Source organism: Notamacropus eugenii, chromosome X, assembly GCF_028372415.1.
Source record: "Notamacropus eugenii isolate mMacEug1 chromosome X, mMacEug1.pri_v2, whole genome shotgun sequence".
NCBI lineage: Eukaryota > Metazoa > Chordata > Mammalia > Diprotodontia > Macropodidae > Notamacropus > Notamacropus eugenii.
The window spans coordinates 28,953,136-28,978,531 of NC_092879.1; the positions used below are offsets into that span (position 1 = coordinate 28,953,136).

At 41.1% G+C, this 25,396-nt stretch overlaps 1 protein-coding gene across 2 annotated transcripts in view; it reads left to right on the forward strand.

Annotated features, from left to right (window-relative positions):
- MID2 (midline 2) overlaps positions 1 to 25,396 on the forward strand; it is a 100,648-nt gene that overhangs the window by 38,560 nt on the left and 36,692 nt on the right. For both annotated transcript variants that reach the window (XM_072626387.1, XM_072626386.1), the window contains exons 4-5: positions 22,762 to 22,869; positions 25,036 to 25,184. In XM_072626387.1, the coding sequence (XP_072482488.1) occupies positions 22,762 to 22,869; positions 25,036 to 25,184 (257 nt within the window). The remainder of the gene's footprint in view (positions 1 to 22,761; positions 22,870 to 25,035; positions 25,185 to 25,396) is intronic.

Here is a 25,396-nt window from a genome sequence, read left to right on the forward strand (position 1 = left end):
TCAACCCTCCTTTGTCTAGTTCGCATAAAAATGAGGTTCACATGAACCCCATTCCCTCCCCACTTCCTCCTCATTTATGTACTCTTTATCTCATGAGCTCCACTTCTGTGAGACTGTAAATTCTCTCTTCTTTCTTCCCTATTCTCTTCCTTTCCTTCCTTCCCTTAAGATCATCAACACAGAACAAAATTACCCCTTGGCCCTTTGTCTTAGCTAATTCCACCAAACTTGAAGACTTTAGTATTTTGAAGGGATGCTTGTTTTTTCTTTCCCTTAGTAGAAGCACTTTATCATCCTTCTAGAAATTCAAATATATCATCCTTTCTAGACTTTTCTTGGCTACCATGTTTGCATTTCAAAGTTTCTCCACAGCTCTGGTCTCTTTATAAGGAATGCTTGAACTTCTTTTTATTATATTAAAAGTCCATTTCTACCCCTCTACCCCCTCCCTCCTTCCTCCTATACCCATAGGATTATGCTTATTTTCTCAGAGCAAGTTATTCTTAATTGGAAGTCTTGATTGTGTGCCCTTTGGAATGTCATTCCAAGAGCCCTTCTCCTTTATTGTAGTAGTTTTCAAGTCTTGTGTGATCCTGACTGTGGTTCCTTCGTACTTGAACTCTTTCAAAGGGCTGTCTTGAGTATGGTCTTTTACCTGGATGCTCTAGATTTTGCCTATAAAATCCCTGGGATTTTTCATTTGAGGGTTTCTTTCAAGCCACAGTGACATCAAGCAGAATCCAAATCCAGTGATTTCCCCCACCCTTGTCCACTCAGAGATCTTATTGATGAAGTCTCTATGAGTTCTAAAACTTGTCCAATTCATTTCTTTTCATTGCCATCTCTTTTATTGACTGGGAGGAATTATGGGGCAGGGGAGAAGGGGAGTTCATAAAAGTTGTAGTGGATCCTATAGCTTACTGTTTGAGAGACGTTTTACCACTTGGGTTTATATACTATGTTTCAATGAATTATATTTGTTGAACCCTAGGAATTGCAGGTCATGAAAGAAACCAAGCATGAGATGAAAACCTGAAGAACAGATGAGAGGGAGGGATTCCATATTTTTGGTAATTTAGGGGCATGCTCTGTGCCATATCTCTGGACCTCTTGAAACTAGAGTCCAACTCAGCCATACACAGATTCTAGAAAGAGGGTTAGTGGCTAATAGAGGGAAGTAAGGTAAGTACTTATAAGTAGGCAGAATAATTGTTGGTTGCCAAACAATATACTATACTTGTTCAGTTGGTAAATTAATTAAATAACCAGGTGACAAGTGGTGTTAAAGCTATAGCTCTGACAGCACCACTACTTTCTTGCCTCTTAGAACTCACCATCTTCATGATCACTAATGCCTAGACCTATTTTGCTTTTTTTTTTTTTTTTATCACTTTCTTAAGATAAGGCAATCCTTGGGAATTCATCAGGTGGCTTAATCATCTTAATTTCATGTACCCTCCAGAAGCTACCATGCTTTTTAGAATGTTTCTTGTTAATGATTTAAGTACAAGGTGCTAGGCCTGGAGCCAAGAAGACCTGAGTTCAAATCTGGCCTCAGGAACTTACTAGCTATGTGACTTTGGGCAAGTCACTTAACCCTGTTTGCTTTGGTTTTCTCATCTGTAAAAAGAGCTGGAGAAGGAAATGGCAAACCACTCCAGTATCTCTGCCAGAAAAACTCCAAATGGGGTCATGAAGAATTGAACACAACTGAAAGAAAGACTAAACAACAAACAACAACAACCTTACAGGGGTGTGCTGGAGCCAGATTTGACCAGCTAATTATTAAATTGTGAGTATGAGCATTTATCTTAGAAATCAACAGTGGCTACAAATCTGGACTTGATTTAATGTCTTCTCGATTGGCTAGGCTAGAAAGTATTAATAATGTAGTGTGTACACATTTTTCTCTCCTTTCCAGAGAGCTGGTTGTTAAACATTAACCAGCATACCCCTATAAAAACTACTTGAGTTCAGCAGGAACTGTTTGCTTCAATTACCTCATCTGTAAAATGGGGGTGATAATACCACCTACCTTCTGGGATTGTTATGAGAGTCAAATGAGATAATCTTTGTAAAAGTTTTTAGCTCAGTACCTGAGGTGTAGTTGGCACTATACAAATGCTTATGCTCTTCCCTTCAGTCAGAGGTGGCAGGTGGGATGGCTAGATCTCACTTTGTCTCCCCCTTTCCTTGTTCTCTCCTGAAATCAATTAAAAATGAACTCAAGCATAACTAACTCTGAGGGGAAGCAGGTTGCCTGAAGGAAAGCCCTAAGGTTTCCTGATGTATTCTTAGAGGTAGGAGATGGGACAGTGGCCATTCATCCAAATGACTGCTTACTGTTGTTCAGTGTGTCCGACTCTTCCTGACTCCATGGGATACAGCAAGCCAATGTTGTCCATGAGGTTTTCTTGGCAAAGATCCTAGAGTGGTTTGCCATTTCCTTCTCAGCTCATTTTATTGAGGAAACTGAGGTAAACTGGGTTAAGTGACTTACCCAGGGTCACACAGCTAACACACAGTATCTGAGGCTGGATTTGATTCCAGGCCTGGTGCTCTATCCATTGAGCCACCTGGCTACTAACAAATATTTATTGGGAGTCCCAAGAGGGAGGGTTCTAGACTAGGTGATTAGAGTAAGGATAACAGTACCTCCCACTGATCTATTAGTTTAAGAAATAAATGAGGCCTGACTCTAGACAGAGACCCGGGGTTTGAATTATGTCTTTGCTACTTAATACCCATGTGAACTTGGGCAAGATATTGAATCTTCCTGGCTTCAGTTTCCACCTCTGTGAAATCCAGCTGTGATTCTATATGTGGCAAGTTCATTTCTCTCTGGGCCTCAGTTTCCTCCTCTGTTAATAATGATGATGATGATCATGACAATAGCTACCATTTATATAGCACTTACTATGTACTTTACAATTACTTACCAAGTACTTTCGAATTCTCTAATTTGATCCTCACAACAATCCTGGAAGGTAGGTACTGGTATTGTCCCCCATTTTACAGATGAGAAAACTGAAGCAACCAGAGTAACTTGTCTAGTGTCACATAGCTAGGAAGCTTCGGGTCTCCCAGACTCCAGACCTGGTGCTGTTGGAATGGATGACCTCCTATGTATGACCTTGGGCAAATCCCTTCCCCTCTCTGTGCCTCAGTTTCCTTCTGTAAAGTGAGGGGGTTGGATTCAGTGGTCTTTGGGGGCCCTTCCAGCTTTAGCTCCTGGAGCCTAAGATCCCTGTCCACAGAGGAGGTCTAGGAGAAGAAAGGCCAAACCAACTCTAAAATCATATTTTTTTTTCAGTGAGGGAACATGTTAAAATATCTGATAGTTTGCCCTCTGGCTTCCTGAGGATTCGACTTCATCCATTTTAGGTGAGACCAGGGTAGAGAAGCAAGGGGGTGGGGGCAGGGTAACAAGTCCAGACAAAGACATGAAATGTAATCAGGACTTTGTCAGGGATAAACAAAAAAGAAGAGTTCCCTCCCTTTGTATTCAAAGGGTGGTTTATAAACAGGCCCTAGCCTTGAATGTCAAGGGACTTGGTGATGGATGGGCTGCTGGGAGGAGCAGAGCCAGGAGTCACTTTATCTGGAGAGTCGTTGCTGACCTCTCCAGGTAACTGCATTTGGGAATATGGGGGTGAAAACTGAAGCTGGCTGAGAGAGGGGGAGGAGGAGGATGGGGAGGATGAGGAAGAGGAGGGGGAAGAAAAGGAGAGGAAGAAAGGGAAGGGGAAAAGGAGGAGGAGAAAGGGGAGGAGGAGGAGGTCAAAGGAGTTTCAGAAAGTTAAGCCCATGCAGTATCCTAGGTGAATTAACAAAAACCAAATGAAAGACAAGTGTCTGTTTGGCCTTTGTGGCTGGAAACAACCAGAGTATGTGAAAGTGGATTAGCCAAAGTAATTTGGCACTTTTAATTCTGTTTTGTTCCATGTTTTCACTTTTATTACGTTTTCATAAGAGACCATCATATGAATTCCAAAGCATTTCTGAGTCAGAATAAAATTGAACACATAAAACAGCTATGTCTGAGAAAGAACAGGGCAATCACTGAAGGGCCAGACTTAAGTCTGAGCCAGTCAGAAGGGATGATAGTCATGCAAATAAGCCTTAGAGACAGCTTGAAGCTTAATAATGTCTTCTTAGACCCAGGAGGAAGTGTACTGGTTACCTGCATAGTACTTTCTGGTAGTGGTTATCATTTGTTAGTACAGCCCTGTGGGTATTGCATGGGCTTGTGTGTTCATCCTTCGTTGACAAAGAAGACCATGACATCAGAGAAATAATGACCTGACTTGCACTTGACTTTGTTTTGAGTGAGGGAAGGCTGTGCAGGTCACCAGCCTCACTTCTCCAGAGCCATCTGAATCCAGTGACCAGATATTCATGAGGATGACTGGAGATGACCCAGCATGAGGCAATTGGGGTTAAGTGACTTGCCAAAGGTCACACAGCTAGTGAGTGTCAAGTGTCTGAGGTGAGATTTGAACTCAGGTCCTTCTGACTCCTGCACTGTTGGTCTATCCACTACACCACCTTGCTGCCCCATTGCAAGGGCTTATCAACAGACAGGATAGACGGCCTCTCATGCTATTCATGGGATCATAGATGTAAGAAACTTTAAGGGGCATACCCTCTCATTGTACAGAGGAGGAAATTGGGGCTCAAAAAGGGAAAGAGACTTACTTGAGGTCATCCATAAATTGAAGATATAGAGTTGAAATGATGTCAAGGCCAACTAGTTCCCTCTCATTTTATAGAGGAAATGGAGGCCCAGGAAGGGGATGGGACTTGTCCAGAAATCACAGAAGCAGGCAGGATTTGAACCCAGATCCTCTGGCTCCAGACCCAATATTTCTATCACTGTACCACATTGACTCACTATCCCATGAATACTTGTAATTGATCCTTTGTTCCCCAAGGGTCCCTGAAAGCCACAAAAACGACCACCCTGCTTTAGTTTGTTATTTTTTAGTAAATCCAGCAGGACCATTTTTGAGATATAGTTATTTTTCCTTTATGAAGTGAAAAGATACAATGCTTTTTGTTGTTTTTTTCTCTCTGCTGATATTCAGCTTTAGATTTCACACATAGGCTTGTGATATCATAGCAAGGACATTGGCTCTTGGATCAGAGAAATAATGACTTTTCTGCTCTGTGTATGTGTTACCTAATGTATGACCCGGGCTAACCCCTTAGCTTTGACCTTCATTGGTCGTGCGTCAGGCAGCCCTGATTCTGCTACGTTAAACATTCTATCCTTTCTCAGAAAGTCAGGAACTTGTTCTGCTTTTTGCAATGACAGATTGGTTATTTTTTAGCTCTTTGATAGTCTGAAAACCTGTTTACCCCCTCTCCCTTTTCCTTTAGTGTCCCTTTCTCAAAGAGGTGCCAATATATTGAAGGCCATACAGCTCAGACCTTTCTCTGGTTTCATCACATTTGAGAAGGTGGGAGAGGATATTGCTGGGCCAGCCTTGGGCAAAACTGAGAAAGCGACAGTGTGTGTCCTTGGGCAAGTCACTACCTACATTGTTCCCAAGGTTGTTGGGAGGAGAGCCATATCATTATATAAATGAGAATCGTTTCTATTTCAGCAGCTCTCCTTCCCACATCTTCCTGTTGCTAGTTTGTCAGCCGATTCTCCAAAGTAGTAGCTGATAATGGCTTAACAGACTACCACTCTCAGAGGTATTTGTACTTTTTAAAAATTCTTTTTTTGTTATTATGAACTTGACTAACATCAACTAATAGGAGCATTTCCATTGACAGACAAGAAGAGAAAAGAAGATTATATAAGAAACTGTAAGACATATACACACACAGAGGGAGGGAGGGGGACAGAGCTTATTTTTAAGTCTATGACAATTTAACATGGTAGTTCCTAAAATGTCCTACTTGGCTGTCTTTTTCTGAATTTCCTTCTGTTTTCTTCTGCGCATTTTTTGAAATGTTTCCTTGATACGCTTTTCTTTCCTTTTTTCTCTTTTTTTTGAGCATCACTGTCATTTCTTCCTCTTTCCTATCCCATAATTTGCCCTCCCCCTCAAATTCAATTCCTTGCTTTCAATAAATAACTAATACTCGAAGAAAAAACAAATTCACACATTGACTCTGTCTGTAACTGTTTATGTCAGTCTGCACTCCTAGTCTATCACTTCTGTGTCTTCTGGAGTCCTTCTGGAGTGGAGATGGTCACAGAGTAGGACACAGTAAGGGAATGACTAACAAACGCAGTTGTTGAAAAGCTTGCTCTTTCTTTTTTGGAGAACTGCCTGTTCATATACTTTGTCTTATACATTTGAATCAATTCTTTATATATCTTGGATGTGAGACAAGTTTGCTGCAAGTATTTCCCCCACCCCCTCCCCATTCAACTGTTTGCCTTGTAACGTTAACTATATTGATTTTGTTTGTGCAAAAATTTTTCAATTTTATGTAATTGAAGTTTTGCAAGTTGTCTCCAGTAGTCTTCTCTATCCCTCATTCATCAAGAGTTCTTGCCCTGTTCCTAGCTGTGAAAGAATTTTCTTCCATGTTCCTTTAATTTGTTTCTGATATGACCTTTTGTGTCCAGGTTATGTACCTCTTTGGAGTTTGTTGTGTGAAATGGTAGTCTCAACCTACCTTCTGACAGGAAACTCCTTTCTAGTTTTCCCAGCATGTTTTGTCAGATAATGACTTCCTTACCCCAGTACTTGTCATTGTCTTTACTGAACACTGTAGTACTATGGTCATTTGCTTCTGCATGTTTTATACCTAACTTGTTCTGTTGATCAAACTTTGTATTTTTAAGCAGGATCAAACAGATAGCATCGTTACTGTGTTGTAGCATAACGAGGCCCCTTTCCTTCCTTTTTTCCCCCATTATTTCCCTTGACCTTTTATTCTTCCGGATGAATCATTATTTATTCTAGTTCTATAAAGGAGACCTTTTGATGGCTATGGCATTGAATCTGTAAGCTAATTCATGTAGTATTGTCATCTTTAATCTCTCCAGTTATTTAAGTCTGTCTTTATTTGTGTAAAGATTACATTGCAGTTCTAGTCATATAACTTCTGTGTGTTTCATGGGAGGTGGGATTCCCAAGGCAGAATGTCCCAAAAGCTTAAAACTGCTCTCAGACATTTGGAACACTCTGCTTTTTATATAATCTGTAGTTCTTTTGAATAGAATTTCTTTCTCTTTCTGCGGCATTAAGTTGGTAATATAAGGAAAGGCTGATGACTTGTGTGAATTTGTTTTATGGCCTGCTACTTTGTTGAAATTATTGTTTCAATTAATTTTTAGTTGACCCTCTAGCATTGTCCAAGTGAACTATTAGTTCATCTGCAAAAATCAATGGATAATTTATGCTGTAATAGTGGGTTCTTAGAGGACTCCCAAAGCCTTTAAGTCTCAAAGAATTTAATTCCCACACTACTGAACATGTATCCCAAAGAGATTCATGACAAAGAAAAGACTTCTGTGTAACAAAGTATTCTTAACAATACTCTGTGGAAATGAAAACAAACAAACAAACCTGGAGCAAAGTGGGCCACCTTCAGCTAGGGGGCGGCCAAACAAATGTGGCCTACAATTGTAATGCAGGGGTATTGTTTCTCCCTTGAGGATGGAGGACTGTAGCCATGTAGATGAGTAGGGCCTAAGAGAAAGTGGTCATTTTGTAGGGTTCCCTGAGGCCAAAACAAAACGTGGGTAAATCCACACACCACAGCTCTTCCTGTTATTTGTTGAGTTGTTTCAGTTATGTCTGACTCTCTGTGACTCCATTTGGGGTTTTCTTGGCAAAGGCACTGGAGTGGTTTGCCATTTCCTCCTCTAGCTCATTTTCCAGATGAGTAAACTGAGGCAAACAGGGTGAAGTGACTTGCCCAGGGTCACACAGCTAGTAAGTGTCTGAGGCTAGATTGGAACTCGGGAAGATGAGTCTTCCTGACTTCAGCCCCAGGGCTCTATCCACTGCAATGCCACCTAGCGGCCCATATTCTCTTATAAGGCTTTCTTTCTCTCCAAATTCAAAAGAAAAAGACTGAGGGTCTAACCTGAACTTAGACACACTCTGGAAAGTTATGATGATAACAGATCTGCTCTCATCGGCTCTGCTCCCACTTCAACTTTCACTAAGGGAATCTTCTCTTGTCCTTTTTTTTGGATTAAATGCCTCTCTCTTAATCCCATTCCACACATTCATAATGAGACAAACTCATAGTAAATGGCCTTATGGTTTTAATACTGGTTTAAAATAACATAGCATTGTGAATAACCAATTAAAAAAAATAAAACTTCCAAATGCCAAACTGCCGCCAATAGGGAACAAAATGGCTTTTCTTCACTCTCCTCCTCCCACTAGGTCTGAGGGGAAACAGGAAGTGAGTGGTCAGACAGGTAAATAGACAGTAGCTTCCCCCATCTAGGGAATAACAGGCCTGTTGTTCTGCTTGATCTCCTCACTACCTCACTGTACTCTCAATTTACACTGTTCCCTGTCCTCAACTTGTGGGTCCCAAGTGAGCAAAGGCAACTTTGGCCATCCCGCCACTCCTGTGCTCTGTCAGGCATGAGAGAGTCCAAAATCCTCATCTGAATCTCCCTATGACTGCCTTCGAGTCACTAAGGAAGTCCCTTTCAAAGCCATCTGTTTTCAGAGTGACCCATGTTCTCTCTAGCTATTGGGCTTTCCCCATCTCAGGGGCAGTGTCTCTGAGGGTAGGGTTATAATTTCAGTCTAAGAAATAATGAATACAAGGAAGCCAGAGAAATATGGGGAGACTTAAGTGAACTTCCCCAGGCTTCGGTTTTCTCCTCAGTAGGAGAGCTTTGCATTTGATGGCCTCTGAGGAACCTTCCAACTCTAGATCTATGAGCTTAAGGGCTGAAGTAAAAACAAAGACAGTGATGATAATAACATAAAGTAAAAACTCCCTAGTAGGCAGCTGAGCTTAGAGGAGATACAGTGGACAATTTTGGTTCCAGAGAACACAGCCTACAACCCACATCCCTCTTCTCAGTTGAGACGTTGGGGGATCGTGGGTACAGAAGCTAGCTGATGTTGTCAGACTTAAGTGCTTTGTTGGTTGATTATGCTTAACTGTTTCTCTTTGTTACAAGAGAGGATTTAGTGATTTGGAGAGGGAGTATATTGGGAAATGATGAATTTAAAAAAAAAAACACAAACTAACGACCATAAAAATGGTAGGGAAATCTCTAGCGGTAGGCATCTGTTAAGTAGATTCATAAATTTAAACCTAACCTGCAGTGCCACCCCACCCCCCACCCCAAATCATTAGCGATCAGAATATTGCATAAGAGAAAATCTGGATGATTTCTCCTGGGCCTACTTGGTCTGAGTCCTGACTGCTCCATTTATTAACTATGTGGCTTTGGGTAAGTCATTCCACCTTCCTGGCCCTCAGTTTCTTCATCTGTAAAAGAGGCTTGGACTAGGTGGTCCCTTTCAATTCTAGATCTATGACCTTAGACAAGTCCCTTCCCCTCCCTGGGCCTCAGTTTCCTCCTTTGTAAAATGAAGGAGGTAGAATAGATGACCTCTGAGACCTCTCCTAGCTCTAAGTTCCCTGACCTTATGATGTTGGATTTTTTTTCAAGTAGATTTCAAAGCCAGAATGGTTCTGGTAGTGCTTTCAGGGAGGATAGATTTCATGAGGTTGCTTACTTGTTGTACCAGCTACATCCAGATGTAAAAAGGACAGGTAAGACTCTAGGGCCCTCTGACAAACCAGCTATCACAGAAGAGATAAAAGATCATGAAGGTAAAGCTGGGCTGCTCTCTAGCCAGCAGGTGAAACATCTGTGTAAACAAAGAAACTGTAGCCCTGTAAAATCCAGCAGCTTATCTGTACCCAGAAATGTTTTATTCATGCCATGGAAACAACCTTTCCCTCGATAATCTCTCTATCAGAAAACATGATGGGCTAATCTCAAGGTCCCTGGGCCTTTAGGCTATCTCTTCACTTGGTGAGATTTTGAATCTTTTTAAATTATTGTTATGAACTCAGCACATATCAACAAACTTGTGCATTTCCAAATGCAAAGAACAGAACAATTATATATGAGATGATGAATCTCTATTATGTATAGCTTTTTTTAAAAAAAATGTCTTTAAAAATTTAACACAGTAGTACCAATACTGCCCTGCTTGACTCTGACCTCTTCTGAAATCTGAAAGGAAGTTTTAATTTCAAGGCGTATCTTTGGTTTGCAGTTCTATCTTTTCCAACTCTACTAAATTTGCATAATTTGTCTCTTTCCTCACCTCCATCCCCACGCCATATGAATGTAACAGTGGTCCAAAATGCTACCCAAGAACTTTGGGTAGCTTTGGGTTCAAAACTACTCACAGTATTACTCTAGAGCCCTGACTCACTGAATCTGGAAATCTCATGATCTGAAATCATGGTGAAAGCAAAAATGATTTCCTTAAAATAGAATATGTAGTATGGGATGAAAAAGTGGATAGCTAGGGTGCTCCACTGAAATGTCAGGAGAAAGCAAGGAAGGTCTTTGGCACATTGAGTGGAACTGCTGTAATGAACTTTTGGAAAGACATGGACAGGCATCACAGAAGACGGACAAGCATGGCTGAATTAAGATTCTGCATCACTGAGAAGACCTTCCAAATGGACGAGATCACAGATCCGTTTGGGTATTTTAGTATGTGAAGAAGTACCCAAAGGATCTGTGATTTTGTAAGTTTGGGGAATTCTACATGTGGAGCCCTCTTCTATGAATGTCCGTGTCTTCAGAAGCTTCATCAGAGGTAAGTGATTTGATCAGGGTTATGAAGCTCTGTCCTAAGTATCAGAAGCAATATTTGAATCCAGAAGTTTCCCAACTCATAAGACCAGCAATCCATGCACTGTGCCAGGTTGCCTCTAGAATGCCAAGTAAATATTTGACCAATTCATTGACAGAAACCAACTCCCAACATGAATGTTTCCTCATAGACAGGAAGAATTAGTCTCAGTATACCATGTGTTGAAAGCACTCTGGGGTTCCCCCTTAACGTAGTAGCCAGGTAAAGAGGACATCGAGGTCATCTCTTGTCTGGTCTTTCTTTTCAATCAGATCATTCTTCTTGGCCCTGAAAAGCCATAGGCCCATATAGCAGCTACCAAATGGAATTTCCCCAGCACGGAAGGGGTGAAGATCTCACAGGATTGTCTAAGTCCAACTATGCCAGAGTTCTCATTCTAAAATAGTTTGAGGGGAAGAGTATTAATAATGGCATGACCTTGGGACAATGAGACATGATTTGTGGAATGTCCCTCTACCGTGACCATTGTGTTTCTTTAGTTTTTTTCTGTTATTGCTATTTTCCTTTCCTGCTCAATTTTAAAGTTGGTGCTTCTCATCTTGAACCTTCTGCCCTTACCCTCTATTTGGACTTTAAAGTAGACTTTGGACTTTAAGATAAGGACATCCACCTTCCAGCTAAACTCTCCCCAATTATAGGGTGAGTTTACTGAGAGCAGACTGGCTACTGCTTCTTTCTCTGTTCCTAGTTAGATCCCTATCATATAGCCCAGTGCTTGGCACATAGCAAATGTTTAATAAACGCTTTCTTACTCACTGATTGACCAATAGACCAATATTGAGGCTATGAACACTGAGGCTGCATTGGAAGCTTCCATTCATTAATGGTAACTGCTAGAGCATGTAACTCTGAGCCACCCCGGGGGTTGTTCTATTTGGGGATGCCCTCTTTTTCTCACATCATCTTGTCAAAGGGGAAACTTAAATAAATGTCAAATATGTTTTATATAGGCTCCCTCCCCCAACTTTAGAGGTTTTGAGGTTAATTTTTCCACTGCTATTTGGAAAAATATTCATCCAGCACTTCTTGATGCACAATGGGATAGAATAAGGAGCAATTATTAAGCATTTTCTATGAACTAAACCCTGGGGATACAAATAGGAAAATGAGGGAATACCTGCTCCCTTGGAGGGGAGATAGCAGATGTAATTAGGAAGGTTTCACTGAAGGGTGAATGGGGGTGTGTGTTTACCAAGCTGATGGCAATGACTAGAGGTCCTTGCTATTGGGAAGGAGAGATCTTGGTTGGATTTGGAAGGGTGGTAGAATTCAGGGCAGGGTCACTGGGGAACATCCCCCTACTTGTCCAGTCTGCCATTCAGTACCTTGTATTGGTCATGGGTGGGCGGGCAGGGTTCAACATAGGTCAACAGGAGACACTTAACTAGGTACTATGAGAAACACTTGGCATCAATGAATCTGGTTGGAAAACCAAAGAATGCATCAGTTGAGTAGTAAGCAAAGGAATTGCTCTAGAAATTCTGAGTGAGGAATTCTCCGTGTGGGAGAGTGGGGAGTGGGGAGCCCCTTCCAGAGTAGATGAGTCTTGAAGGACATAGAAGGTACAAGTAGACAGAGCTTTGGTGGGGAGTGTGGGGGTGGAATTGAGTCATTCAAAGCGAGAGGAATGGAGGAATAGTTTGGAGGTAGAGATGCACCAGGAACATTCCATGGAGTTAGCAGAAGTTTGGTTTAGATGTTCTGTGGAAGATAAAGTTGGAAAGGCAAGTTGGAGCCCAAAGGTAATAGAGAGCCCTTGAGTTTGTGCATGGTGATGCTCCTCTGCTGAATCAAATGATTTTTATGCCCAATAAACCAGCACAGTGGGATCTTATATTTACACCTTGGTCAGTTGTGTGACTATGCAGATGCCTGCTGTAAAATATAATTTGCAAAAGTCAAATGTTCCCTGCTCATTGGCGTTAAAAGTGCCCTTGGTACACATATAGACCATTCTTATAAATATTTTATAGAGATGATAAAATTAGGCATATAAATTGATAGTTTTTAATATCTTCTTAATCATATTTTGTGGTAGTAGTAACATTGACCCACATCTTCTCATATCTTCCTAAAGGATAATAATAGAGACAAATGACAGATGTAGATGGACTATAGCTTATTACCAACTAAGAACTGTATCCCAGAAGCATCATAAAAGAGATTATCCAAGAAAAGCAAAACCCTAAGAAGTGGGCTATTTGTGTGGTAATGGGATTCCAGTCACTTGAAGTATTCCAGCCAAGGTTGAAGGACCACTTGTTGGCATAGTAGAGAGAAGAGATTATCCAACAGGAGGTAATCAGCACAGTCGGGAGGTTCAGAAAGATGAGAATTGAAAAAAGACCAACAAATTTGGCAGTTAGGAGATCATCAGTGACTGGAGAAATCAGTTTCAATTGAGTGATGAGGTCAGAAGTCAGATTGAAAACAATTAATGAGCAAAAGGAAAAGTAAAGGCAACAATTGTAGATGACATTTTCTAGGAATTTGACTGAAAAAGGGAGGAAAGAGAAATGTAGGTTCTTGTCCAGTCTTTTCATTCCTCCCTCACTGATTCACCCTCTGACTCCCCACAGAGACGATTCCAAGCCTTTCCTCAAGCCTCTCACACCTCTCCCTACCTGCCCCCCCCTTAGCTGAGGACCTGGTCTCTTGGCAGAAAATGGATACCATTTATAGTGAGCTCCCTCTTCTCTCCTCATATCAGAACTCCTAGGTACTGCCCGTCCCCCATCCCCTCCTTTCCCTTAATCTTTAACAATGAGCGAGGCAAGACCAGACCTTATAGACGTGTTCTTGATCCCATTATCTACTGTTTCCTTTAGCAGATTGAATCCCCTTCCTCTTCTGTGTTCTCTACCATGATCCTTGTCCCCTAATCTTCATTCTTTTCCTATCTATTCATTCTTCCCCTGCTGTCTACAAACATATCTCCCACATCCTTCAAAAACCTTCACTCATCCCAACCATCCCCTCTGTATCTCTCTTCCCTTTCTCAGGCAAACTCCTAGAAAAAGCTATCTTTACTTCTTACCTTGTTCCTTAATCTTTTTCAGTCTGGCTTCTGACCTCATCACTCAGTTGAACCTGATCTCTCCAAAATGACTGGTGATCTCCTAATTGCCAAATCTGTTGGTCTTTTTTCAGTCTAGTCCTCATGCTTCTCAACCTATTGACTCCGTTGACCACCTTCTCCTGGATGCTCTGGGTTTTCATGATGCTACCCTCTCTTTTTTCTCTTCCTTCCAACCTGGTTGCTCCTTCTCAGTCACCTTGGCTAGTCAAACTATCATATCATGGCCCTAACTGTGAGTGCTCCCCAAGGTTCTGTGTGGTGCTCTCCCAGGTTCTGTGTAGACCCTTCTGTGCTCTCTCTTGGCAACTTCATTGGCTCCTATGGGCTTAGTTATCATTTCTATGAAGATGACCCACACATCTATATATCCATCCTCAGCCTCTCTCCTAAGCTTCAATCCTCCATAACCAATTGCCTATTGGATGTCTCAAACCAGATGTCCTAGAAACATCTCAGACTCACAATTGAACTCATAATCATTTCCCCCCAAATCTTCCCTCTTCTCAATTTCTCAGTTCCTGTCAAAGGTAGCCCCATCCTTCTAGTCTCCTGGGCTCATAACCTTAGCACTGACCTCAGCTGCTCATCCACCCTCACTTCACATATCCAGTCCCTTGCCAAATCTTGTCATTCCTACCTCCACACCATCTCTTGCATCTGAGCCCTTCTCTGTACTCATAACTATCACACAAGCCTACACAGAACCTTGGAGAGCACCTACAGTTATGGCCATGATATGGTAATTCAACCATCAAAGAAAACTGAGAAGAAATAGTCAGCTTCTCACCTTATTTCAGGCCTTCATCATTCTTGCTTAGATTATTGTACTAACCTTCTGAATGGCTTCCTCGTCTCAAGTCTATCTGCATTCCAACCCATCACGTATATTGCTGCCAAGGTAATTTTCCTTTGACGCCCCTACTCAATCAACTACAGTGGCTCCCTGTTGCCTCTAGGATAAGATATAAACTCCTCTGTTTAGTTTTTTAAGCCTTTTACAATCTATCCCTAGCTCGTCTCTCCCACTTCTTTAGATGTTACTCCCCATCTTGTACTGACCTTTTCCCTGTGCCTTACACATGACCCTCCATCTCCCATCTCTTTGCCTTTGTACTGGCTGTTCCCTATACCTGGAATGCCCTCCTTCTCAACTTATTCCATAGATTTACTCTTCTTTCAAGACAGCTTAAGTACCACTTTCAACAGGAAGCCTTCCCTGAACCCCCCCCCCAACTAGTAGTACTCTCCCTCCCAAAGTACCTTGCATTTAACTGCTTTGTTATTTATTTGGGTTTATACTTTGTATTAATTCATCTTTATTATCTTCATATTCTGTATATATTTATAAGTGTACTCATCACCCACATTAGAATATACATTCCATGAGAGATTGTTTCATCTTTTGTCTTAGTTTCCCCATTGCCTGGCACATAATTTGTGCTTAATAAATACTTATTGATTTCTTTCTGGCCTCTACAATCCTTTGAGTATTGAGATTCTGTGATACTTCTGAGAAGCAGTGTGCTATGATGGAAAGATTTTTGGACTTGGAATCAGAAAACCTGAGTTCAAATCCTGTCTTTGCCACTTAATTACCTCTGTAACCTTCAGATAGGTCACCTCGTCTCTTTAGCCTCAGTTCCCTCATCCAGAAAATGAGGGGAGTGGACCTCCAAGATCCCTTCCAGCTCTAAATCTGTGATTCTAGGATAGCTGTCAAGAGTGAGGGATGACAGATGGACAACACACATCCTGCATTAATAGCCACATAATGTAGGCCCCCCGCTTTGTTGGATGGTGTCCTTGTGGTAGATTTATCTAAAGATGTGGGCATGAGTTGCATAGGATGAGATGACATGGATGGGTTGTGACCTAATGCCACTGGCTGTTCGTTACTGAATGAGAACAGAGATCCCCTGATATTTTGAGCACGGTGCTACCTTATACATAATAGACATTTTAAAAATGTTCATTGAAATGTTAAAAGAATAAATGAATGAACTACTTTGTGAATTCTTTAGCCCATTTTTTGAATATTTTATTTTCCCCCAGTTATGTATAAAAACAATATCTAACATTCATTTTTAAAATTTTGAGTTCCATGTTTTCTCCCTTCCCTTTCTCCCCTCCCCTCTCCTTGAGACAGCAAGCAATTTGATATCAGTTATACATGTGTGATCATACAAAACATATTTCCATATTAGTCATGTTGTGAAAGAAAACACAGACCAAAAAACAAAAAACCCAAGAAAAATAAAGTGAAAAAAAAGTCTGCTTCGATCTGCATTCAAACTCTATCAGTTCATTCTATGGAAGTGGATAACATTTTTCATTTCAAAGCCTTCAGAATTGTCTTGGATTGCTTGTATTGCTGAGAATAGCTAAGTCATTCACAGCTGATCATCCTATAATGTCACTGTTATTGTGTACAATGTTCTCCTGGTTCTGCTCATTTCACTTTGCATCTGTTCACATAAGTCTTCCCAAGTATTTCTTTAGCCCATTTCTTTAGCAGCACTCTCATAAAATGTCCATACTTCTAACACAAAGTATGAGACACATATATAAATGAGAACAAAAGGAGATAACATATAAAGAGCTTTGCAAACCTTAAAGTGCTATATAAATGCCAGCTAGCGTTATTATTATCCAATTTCTAGCATTTTATATATAGTTGTAACCCCTTCTAAGCATCACTCCCTTTGCATTTTTCTCATTGTTTTTAACTATATATACATACTTTAGCAATTGAGAGGTAACTTGGAAACTCTAGTGAACTCTGATTTAGAAGATCTGGGCCCAAATCCATATTCTGCCGGTTCCCATCTGAGTGACCCTGAACCAAGTCACTTGACCTCTCTTAGCCTCAGTTTTCCCAGTGATAAAATGGGAGTGATAATACTGGCACTAACTACTCTTTGGAAAGCACATTTTAAGCCATTGAAGTGATATTGAGATGTGGCCTATAATAATCAGGAGAAACTGAACATCATGTTAGTGTTCATTCCTATTAGTGAGAGGTACTAGCTTTGGACGTTAAGGGTAATTAAATGTTCTGGAAATATTAGGAACATTTTGAACTCGATTCATTTTCTTGACACCATAAAGCAGCACATGACTGCGAAAATATGAATTGCATACCCCCCCAGCATTGGCATACCCAGTTATAAACAGTTACAGGCACATCATTATAAATATTTACATATAGACTCCAGTCTTCTTCAGACTTTTGACTTCAGAAGCTTAACTAAAGGACCTTACAGATTTCATCTGCTATTCTAATTGTATGTTTCTGCTGCTACATGGCTACTTCCCCCACGTGAACCTGAGATGCTAATTAAATAGGTGTCTACTTAAGATGCTACCTGGCATGTAGTAAGCACTTAATAAATGCTTGGAATGGGTTGTGTTCCTAAAGTTCCCTGAACATTGGCACCTCTGCAGCTTTGATCACTGGATTCAGCCTTCCCAGAATGCTTCCTTCCTTCTTTTCAGCTTATCTAAGTTCTGTAACTCATTCAAGATTCTGCCCCAGTTTTCTCTCCTCTGTGAATCACAAAGCCATCCATAGAATGTTAAAACTAAAAAAGATTACAGGGAAAGCTTGATACAACTTCCTCATTTTATAGATGAGCAAACTAGAGCCTAGAGGAGGAAGTGATTTCTGCAGCGTTACATATTGATTTGTGACAGAGGACAAAATCAATGCAGTCAGGATAAGAAGAGAAAATGTCGATTGGAAGGAACAACCCCCAAACCTTCGTACCAAATATCTCTGATGTTCCAGGTATATAGGGAATTAACACAAATATGTAAGATAGAAAGCCATTCCTTGAAAGACGTGATCAAAGAATTACCAACTAATAACTACGAAATCATCCTCCAAATCACTAATAATAAAAGAAATAAAAATAAATAGAAAAATAAAAGCAACTCTGAGGTTTCTTATCCAGCAAATGGGCAAAAAAAATAATGATTGAACTAGTAGATGTTCAAGGGGCCTTGGGAAGATAAGGCACACTGATGTACTATTGGTGGAGCTGTGGATTGGTCCAGCCATTTTGGAAAATAATTTAGGATTACAATTGAAGGGGAAAAAAGACTAAAATATGTATTCCCTTTGACCGAAAGATCTCACTTATAGGCATAGTCCCCAAAGAGATCAAAGACAAAAGGAAGACCCCATGTTCCCCCAAAATAATCATAAGAGCCCTTTTTATGGTGGCAAAGAACTTGCAACAAAATTAGATGCCCATCAATTGAATGGTTAAACAAATTTCAGTATATGAATGTAATAAAATCTTATTGTGCTGTAAGAAACAATGAAAGTGATCAGTATAGAGAAGCATGGAAAGGTTTATGTGAACTGACACAGAATGAAGTAAAAAGAACGAGAAAACCACTCTACATGGTGACTACAGTAACATAAATGAAAAGAACATGGGCACAAAGACAAACACTGTGTCTTTGTGAGGACCATTCTTGGTCCAGGAGCAGAGATGAGGAAATGCCTTTCATTGCAGAGGTGGGGGACTCTGGGTACAGAAATGTTTCACATATTGTCACACACAGTTGCCTGTAAAAAAAAATTACACAATAGAACTAGAGAGAACAATGGTGCTCCAGGTAGCAGATGGGATTCTGGCCTAACTCAGAACTAGCGGATCCATCCTTCACGAAGAAGCTGGTTTGGGTAGAAGGGAGTAAACACTTTGGTTACGGACAATTGAGTTTGAGTTGTTTGTGGGTTATCAAAGACAATGTAATTAGCAGGCAATTGGAAATATTCTTGTTTATCTTCCTGACCTCTTCCCTAGTGAGAAAGGGGAGAAAAGAGAAGGAAAAGCCAAACAGAAATGGAGAGTGATCAAGAATTCAAGTACGAGATTCTGTTCTATCACTTGGGGGCTAATCACAGCAAGAACATTCACTGGCAGGGTAAGGGTTGGAATGTGGGTCTAGCCTAGGAAAAGTGTATACAGCCACAAAGGACAAGAGAGGGGATGGTCAGTAAAGAGAGGCAATAATTTGAATTTCACCTGGAATTTCACCTGAAACATGCCCATGTAAAGTAAAGGTACTTTTCAGAGGAAGAAATTAAAACTGTCTACAGTCATATGAAAAAATGTTCTAAATCAGTATTGATTAGAGAGATGCAAATCAAAACAACTCTGAGGTCCCACATCACACCTATCAGATTGGCTAACATGACAAAACAGGAAGATGGATAAATATTGGAGATGTGGCAGAGTTTGAACACTAATTCTTTGTTGGTGGAGCTGTGAGTTGATCCATCCATTCTGGAGAGCAATTTAGAACTATGCCCGAAGAGCTATAAAAATGTACATACCCTTTGACCCAGCAATATTTCTTCTAGGGCTGTATCCCAAAGAGATCATAAAAATGGGAAAAGTCCTACATGTACAAAAAAAATTTACAGCAGCTCTTTTTTTGGTGGCCAAGAACTGGAAATCTAGGGAATGCCCATCAATTGGGGAATGGCTGAACAAGTTGTAGTATATGAATGTAATGGAATACTATTGTGCTATGAGAAATGACGAACAGGAGGACTGCAGAAAAACCTGGGAAGAATTATATGAACTGATGCTGAGTGAAATGAGCAGAGCCAGAAGAACATTGTACACAGTAACAGTCACAGGGTGTGAGGACTGTTTCTGATAAACTTAGCCCTTCACAACAATGCAAGGACCTAAAACATTCCTAAAGGACTCTTGATGCAAAATGCCATCTACATCCAGAGAAAGAACTATGGAATCGGAACTCAGAATGAAGTAGAATATTTTCTCTTGTGTTATGTTTTGTTTTGTTTTTCTCATGGTTTCTCCTATTCATTTTAATTCTTCTGTGCAACATGACTAATGTGAAAATGTGTTTAATAAGAATGTATCTGTAGAAACCCATACAAGATTGCATGCTGTCTTGGGGAGCAGGGAGAGGAAGGAGAAAATTTAAAACTTGTGGAAGTGGTTGTTGAAAACTGAAAACAAATAAATAAAAAAGTAAAGGAAAGGTACATCATAGTGCAGTAACTCAGGGGTGGGGAACCTGCTGTCTGGAGGCCACATGTGGCCTTCTAGGTCCTCGAGTGTGGCCTTTTGACTGAGTACAAGTTTGACAGAACAAATCCTTTTATTAAGGGAAAACTTCTGTAAAGTTTGGATTCAGTCAAAGGGCCACACTTGAGGATCTAGAGAGCCGCATTTGGCCTCAATGCTGCAGGTTCTCTACCCTTCTAGAGATAGAACACAGAATTTACGAGGTAGCAGAGACCTTGGATATGTCTCGTGCTGCCTCTTCATGATACAGCTGGAGCAAAACTGAAGGCCAGAGAAGGGAAGGGACTCACCCAAGGTTGCACAGCTACTTAGATCCAGAACTAAAACTAAGGTGTCTGGACTCAACAATTCAGTGCTTTTCCCATTCTAGTAATAAGAATCTAACTGAACAGGTAAAGGAACATGAGAAATTAGGGCAGATGAAAGGGAACAGGACCCAGTGAGGGACAAACTGTGTTAGGGGTGGGGTATTTTTTGGGGGGAGGAGTAAAGAAGATAGAATCCATATGATCCCACATCTAGAAGGGACTTCAAATGCCATATAGTCTAGCCTCCTCATTTTACATATGAGGAAACTAAGCTAGAAGGAGGGAGATTAAGTGACTAGTCTAAGGTCCCACAATAATACGCATCAGAGGTGACATTTGAACCCTGGTTTTCTGACTCAGAATTGATATGATACCCTTTCCATAGTACGGGCAAGGACTACAGATTAAAATTCATGTATGTCCTGCCTACTACAGGAAATGCTGCTCCCAAACAGCGCATGCCTGGTTGGATTCATGTAAGCCTGTGACTTTTGGGTGTCTGCCATTTTGAACATAGAGCTGACTCTTACAGTGGTTGTACTTACCTATGTAATTACCTCACATATTACTAAATGAAACAGGGGCTTCTCAACCTCTTCTCCTTCTTCCCCCTCTCCATTCCTTTCCATATACCCCAGGGACTCTTCTTCTGAACCTCCTACTTCATTAGCCTGAGGACCTACTATTACCATTCCCCTTCTCCTCCCACCCCAGGACTTTATGCCACACTGTATAGTTAACAACAGAGGTGAGAGGGAGGCATTATGGTACAGTGGAAAGAGCACTGGGTTCAAACCTCACCTTTGGGTCTTACTACTTTTGTGACCTTGGGCTAATCACTTCCCCTCTTGGGTCTCAGTTTCCTCTACTATAAAATGAGGGAGTTGGACTAGATGCCACTGAGGGCCCTTCCAGTTCTTAATTTATGATGTTGTGATTTATCCCAAAGCACTTAGCCTCCCTGGGTGTCTGCTTCTTCATCTGCCAAATAAAGAGATTGAATTGGAGTCTTTGAGGTCCCTTCCATCTCTGTGATCTTATGCTACTTTGGCAATTCACTTGAAATTCTTGGCTTCAGTTTCCTCCTTTGTAAAAGAAAGGGACCTCTGAGGTCCCTTCTAACGTTAGAATCCTGTGTGTGTGGCCTTGAGGAAATAATTTCTCTTCTCTAGGCTTCAGTTTCCTTATTACTCACTTCCTCTTGGTTTGGCTCCACTCATCCTGTTATGCCTGTTCAGCAAGCTTCTCCCAGTACATGTGATTTAGGTCGCCAGGTGGTTCAAGCAGGTCACATGAGTGTATTAATGAATGAGAAAGATCTTTCCATTTACATTGCTGTTACATTTGGCCCCAAGATCTTTCATATTCATTTACATAGGTTGGGCTAGATGGCTTCTCAGGTCCTTTGCAGCTTTGATCCTATAAAGATCCTATAAGGATTGTGGGAATAAATTGAGGCAAGTCTAAAGGAGATGGGGACAAGAAATGAAAGAAAACCAACTGGATGGTTAGGAGAGTCAAAAAAGACTGGCCAGATGTGTGGGCTGGGGATTACTTAGGAACAGCTCTAGGGCTATGAGATTTCCAAGTTACTGCACATGGTGAACCACAGTAGGGTCATCAAAGAATTGACTTGGGAGTCATTGCAGGGATGCTTCCTACCTTCAGCATGCATATCCATGACATAGGATGGGTCCATCCTAGGAGGGTGCTATGAAGAAATACCCCTTCCTTTACCATTGGCAGGAGTGGTGTAATTCAATTACGTGTAGTCTCAGAAACCTATATGAATAATTTCCAGCTCCCTTGAGAGCAAAAAAAAAAAAATACAGAAGAGGAGAAAAAGACCCTAGGTAGAATAGGATGGGACTGGGCTCCTTTCTGCCGGGGTTCTTGTTCCCCCACTGATCTCTAGCTTACAGACTTCTCATATTATTCCCTTGCCCTGCTTCTGCTCTATGCCCCTTTCCCAGTGTTGTGCTAAAGAAAGTAGAAAATGAAAGATGAAAGAAGAGTAGGTCAAAATGTCAACTCCTTCCCCTGCCTATCCACTTGACCTTTGACCCTGGGATTGGGACATTTTGCTGTCAAAAGTTTATTACATCCAAATGCTCATATATCCAAATGAGGTTTCCCCTTCTGCAACATAACTTCACCTAGAAGAGGCTTGGAAAAGACAGATTAGTTGGAGTTAGCCACTGGAAATAGCATCTCCACATTTCATCCATCCCTCTACCCAACCATTCATGAGCCACCATGACCTAACAGTGATGTTCTGAATGTTTTGAACTCATCAGTGCCCAAATTAATGTCCCTTCCTCGAGGAGCAGACCTCAGAAGTAAAGAAGTACGTGCCTGGCCATTAGTTCAAATCATTCAGAGGTAGCAGAGCATCCAGTGCTGGTTCCCTGTGTTTCACAATGTAACATCATGGACTTTCTTGATAGGTGAATACTGCAATGCATGAGGCCAAGCTTATGGAAGAATGTGATGAACTGATGGAGATCATCCAGCAGAGGAAGCAGGCGATTGCAGTCAAAATAAAAGAGACCAAGGTGAAGGATGGAATTTCATTGAGTTGGCGGGATGTCAGCCTTTCAAGTGTCATTTGCTATAACTAATAAATGATGGGTTGTAGGGACTGGGATTCAAAGGTAGCAGTTTTTTATATGATGCCATTCCCCAAGTGGATTACTTGAGCCTAGAATGGCGATACTCGAATTTCATTGGTTCACAGATTCTGGAATGGGGGCAAAGGATGAAAGGGAGTGGGAGAATTTGCCAACTGGGAGGGCCAAGAGGATATTAACAGCACCAACCACATTTGCATTCTTCTCTGTTGCTGCAAATGTGAAAGTGCCATAGAAATTCAAGTTAGTATAATTTTCTTGTTCTCATTTTTTTTCAGTGGTTGAGTGCATAGCATTACTGGATTTGGAATCAGGAAGACCTTGGGTTCACATCCTGCCACTGACACATACCACTGAAAAGTCACTTTGCCTGTTTGTAAAATGAAGTGGTTGGATATGATCTCTAAGGTCCCTTCCTGCTCTAAATTCAGAATCCTATGAAACGGTTTTGGGACAAATCACTGTCCTACTATTATTCTTTGAGATGTATTATTCTACAGACTATTTCAATAATAATAAAAATTATTATTAATAATAGCCCATGAGTCTGATGATAGAGTCTGGCTGCCACACTAGAATAATGTGGGCTTTATTCACAAGCTGAAGGCAAACAGTGTCCCCCATCCCAGTTCAATTAGACAGGCATTTGTTGAGTGTCTCCTGTGAACCTAGCACTGTGACATGCACCTCGTCTCTCAAGGAGAGAAAAGACTAAAGCACAGGAAAGCTAGAGTACAATGTAAGATAGCATATGAGAAAGTGACAGTGTAAGATAGCGTATAATAAAGTGTTTCATTGAATGTAACCAAATGCTAAACTGTATGATCCAGCTAGTAAGAAATGGGGATAGTGACTGGTCCTGTGATTTCATGATAAGGATATCCCAGATGAAGAAATTCTATATCAGTACAGGTCAGTACCTTCTCAGAAATCTTCTGGGGGCCCTCAGAGATTAAGTGACTTGACCCATGTCACACAGGCAATATATCTGAGGTAGGAGAATCAGGAGATGAAGAGGGAACTAGAAATTGATTGGGGAAGGCTTTGTGTTGGGACCTTTGGGCTGGTGGAAGAGAGGAAAGGAGATCATTCTTGGCAAGGGAAACAGCATGGGCAAAGGTAAAGGGGTGGAAATGAGTATAATATATATGGGGAATGATGAAAGACTGGCCTAACTCTAATGGAAGGAATCAGTTGCGATACAATGAGTGATTATGTTGAATAGGTGATGTGAGAACTGATTATAAAGAGCTGTGAAGGACAGTTGTGGAGTTTGGACTTGATCCAATAGGCAGTGAGGAGCCATTTTGAGTCTCTGAGCAGGAGAGTTACATAATGCTTTAAAACAATGTTTCAGGAAATATAACTTTTATAATCTGTCTGAAAGATACTTCCATCAGGGAGACCATTTAGGAAGCTACTTTCAGGTTGTGGGCATGAAGACAAAAGGGCCTTAATTAAGCTCATGGTGCTGAGAATAGAAAGAAAAAGGGGGATAATAGATATGAGAGATATAAAGATGGAGAGGAGGCAAAAGTGATTTCCAGGTGTTTAGCCTGCATAATGAAAATAATTGGGCTGGCACATTATGAATATATCAAAATGGGGCTGATATTTTGAGACTGAGTCTTTGTGTTTTTATTTTTCTCAGTCTGACAATAACAATGTAGATGACTCTGTGCTCATACTCTGCATACAGTAAGAGAAGCCACGTGCCAATGAAGTGTTTGTTATTGACATAAGATGACTTTATACCTTGGGGAATGGTTCTAACCCTCACAGGCTCTGAAATTACTAAAAGCACAGATATTATACGTACATTCATTCACATAAAGGAGTAAATAAGTGAGAATGCATGACATGCTGGGTGAATGCTTGACCATATAGGTTGATGGGAGAAGCAGGGGGCTGACTGAGAGAGCAGGGGGCAAGTACATGATGGAGAAATTGAAGAGATAGACGTAGCGAGTGGTCAGCAGTTTGATCTTAGGAGTCCTATCCTGGGGATTCCCCAGAGATTATATTTCATTTGGGTTGCTTGAAGTGGAGGGCCTCATGTTTTCCCTTTTTCACTTGACTCATTTTTTGAAGGTGATGAAGCTGAGGAAGTTGGCACAGCAGGTTGCCAATTGCCGCCAATGTCTAGAACGCTCAACAGTCCTCATCAACCAAGCGGAGCGCATCCTGAAAGAAAATGACCAGGCACGATTCCTACAATCTGCAAAAAACGTCGTGGAGAGGTGGGGTCTTTATGGTTCTCTTGAAGCAGATGTCTGGTCTTGTGAAAAGAGGCCAGTTTGTAAGCTATTTATCCCATTCAGACATGTCTGTTAGCAGCTGCCACCTGGGCATTGCACCAAATCCACTGAGAGCAAGGAACAGTGCTGTTCCTTGTTCCCAGTTACTTATAACTATACGAGTAACAGTGCTGTTCCTTGTTTCCAGTGGTGAG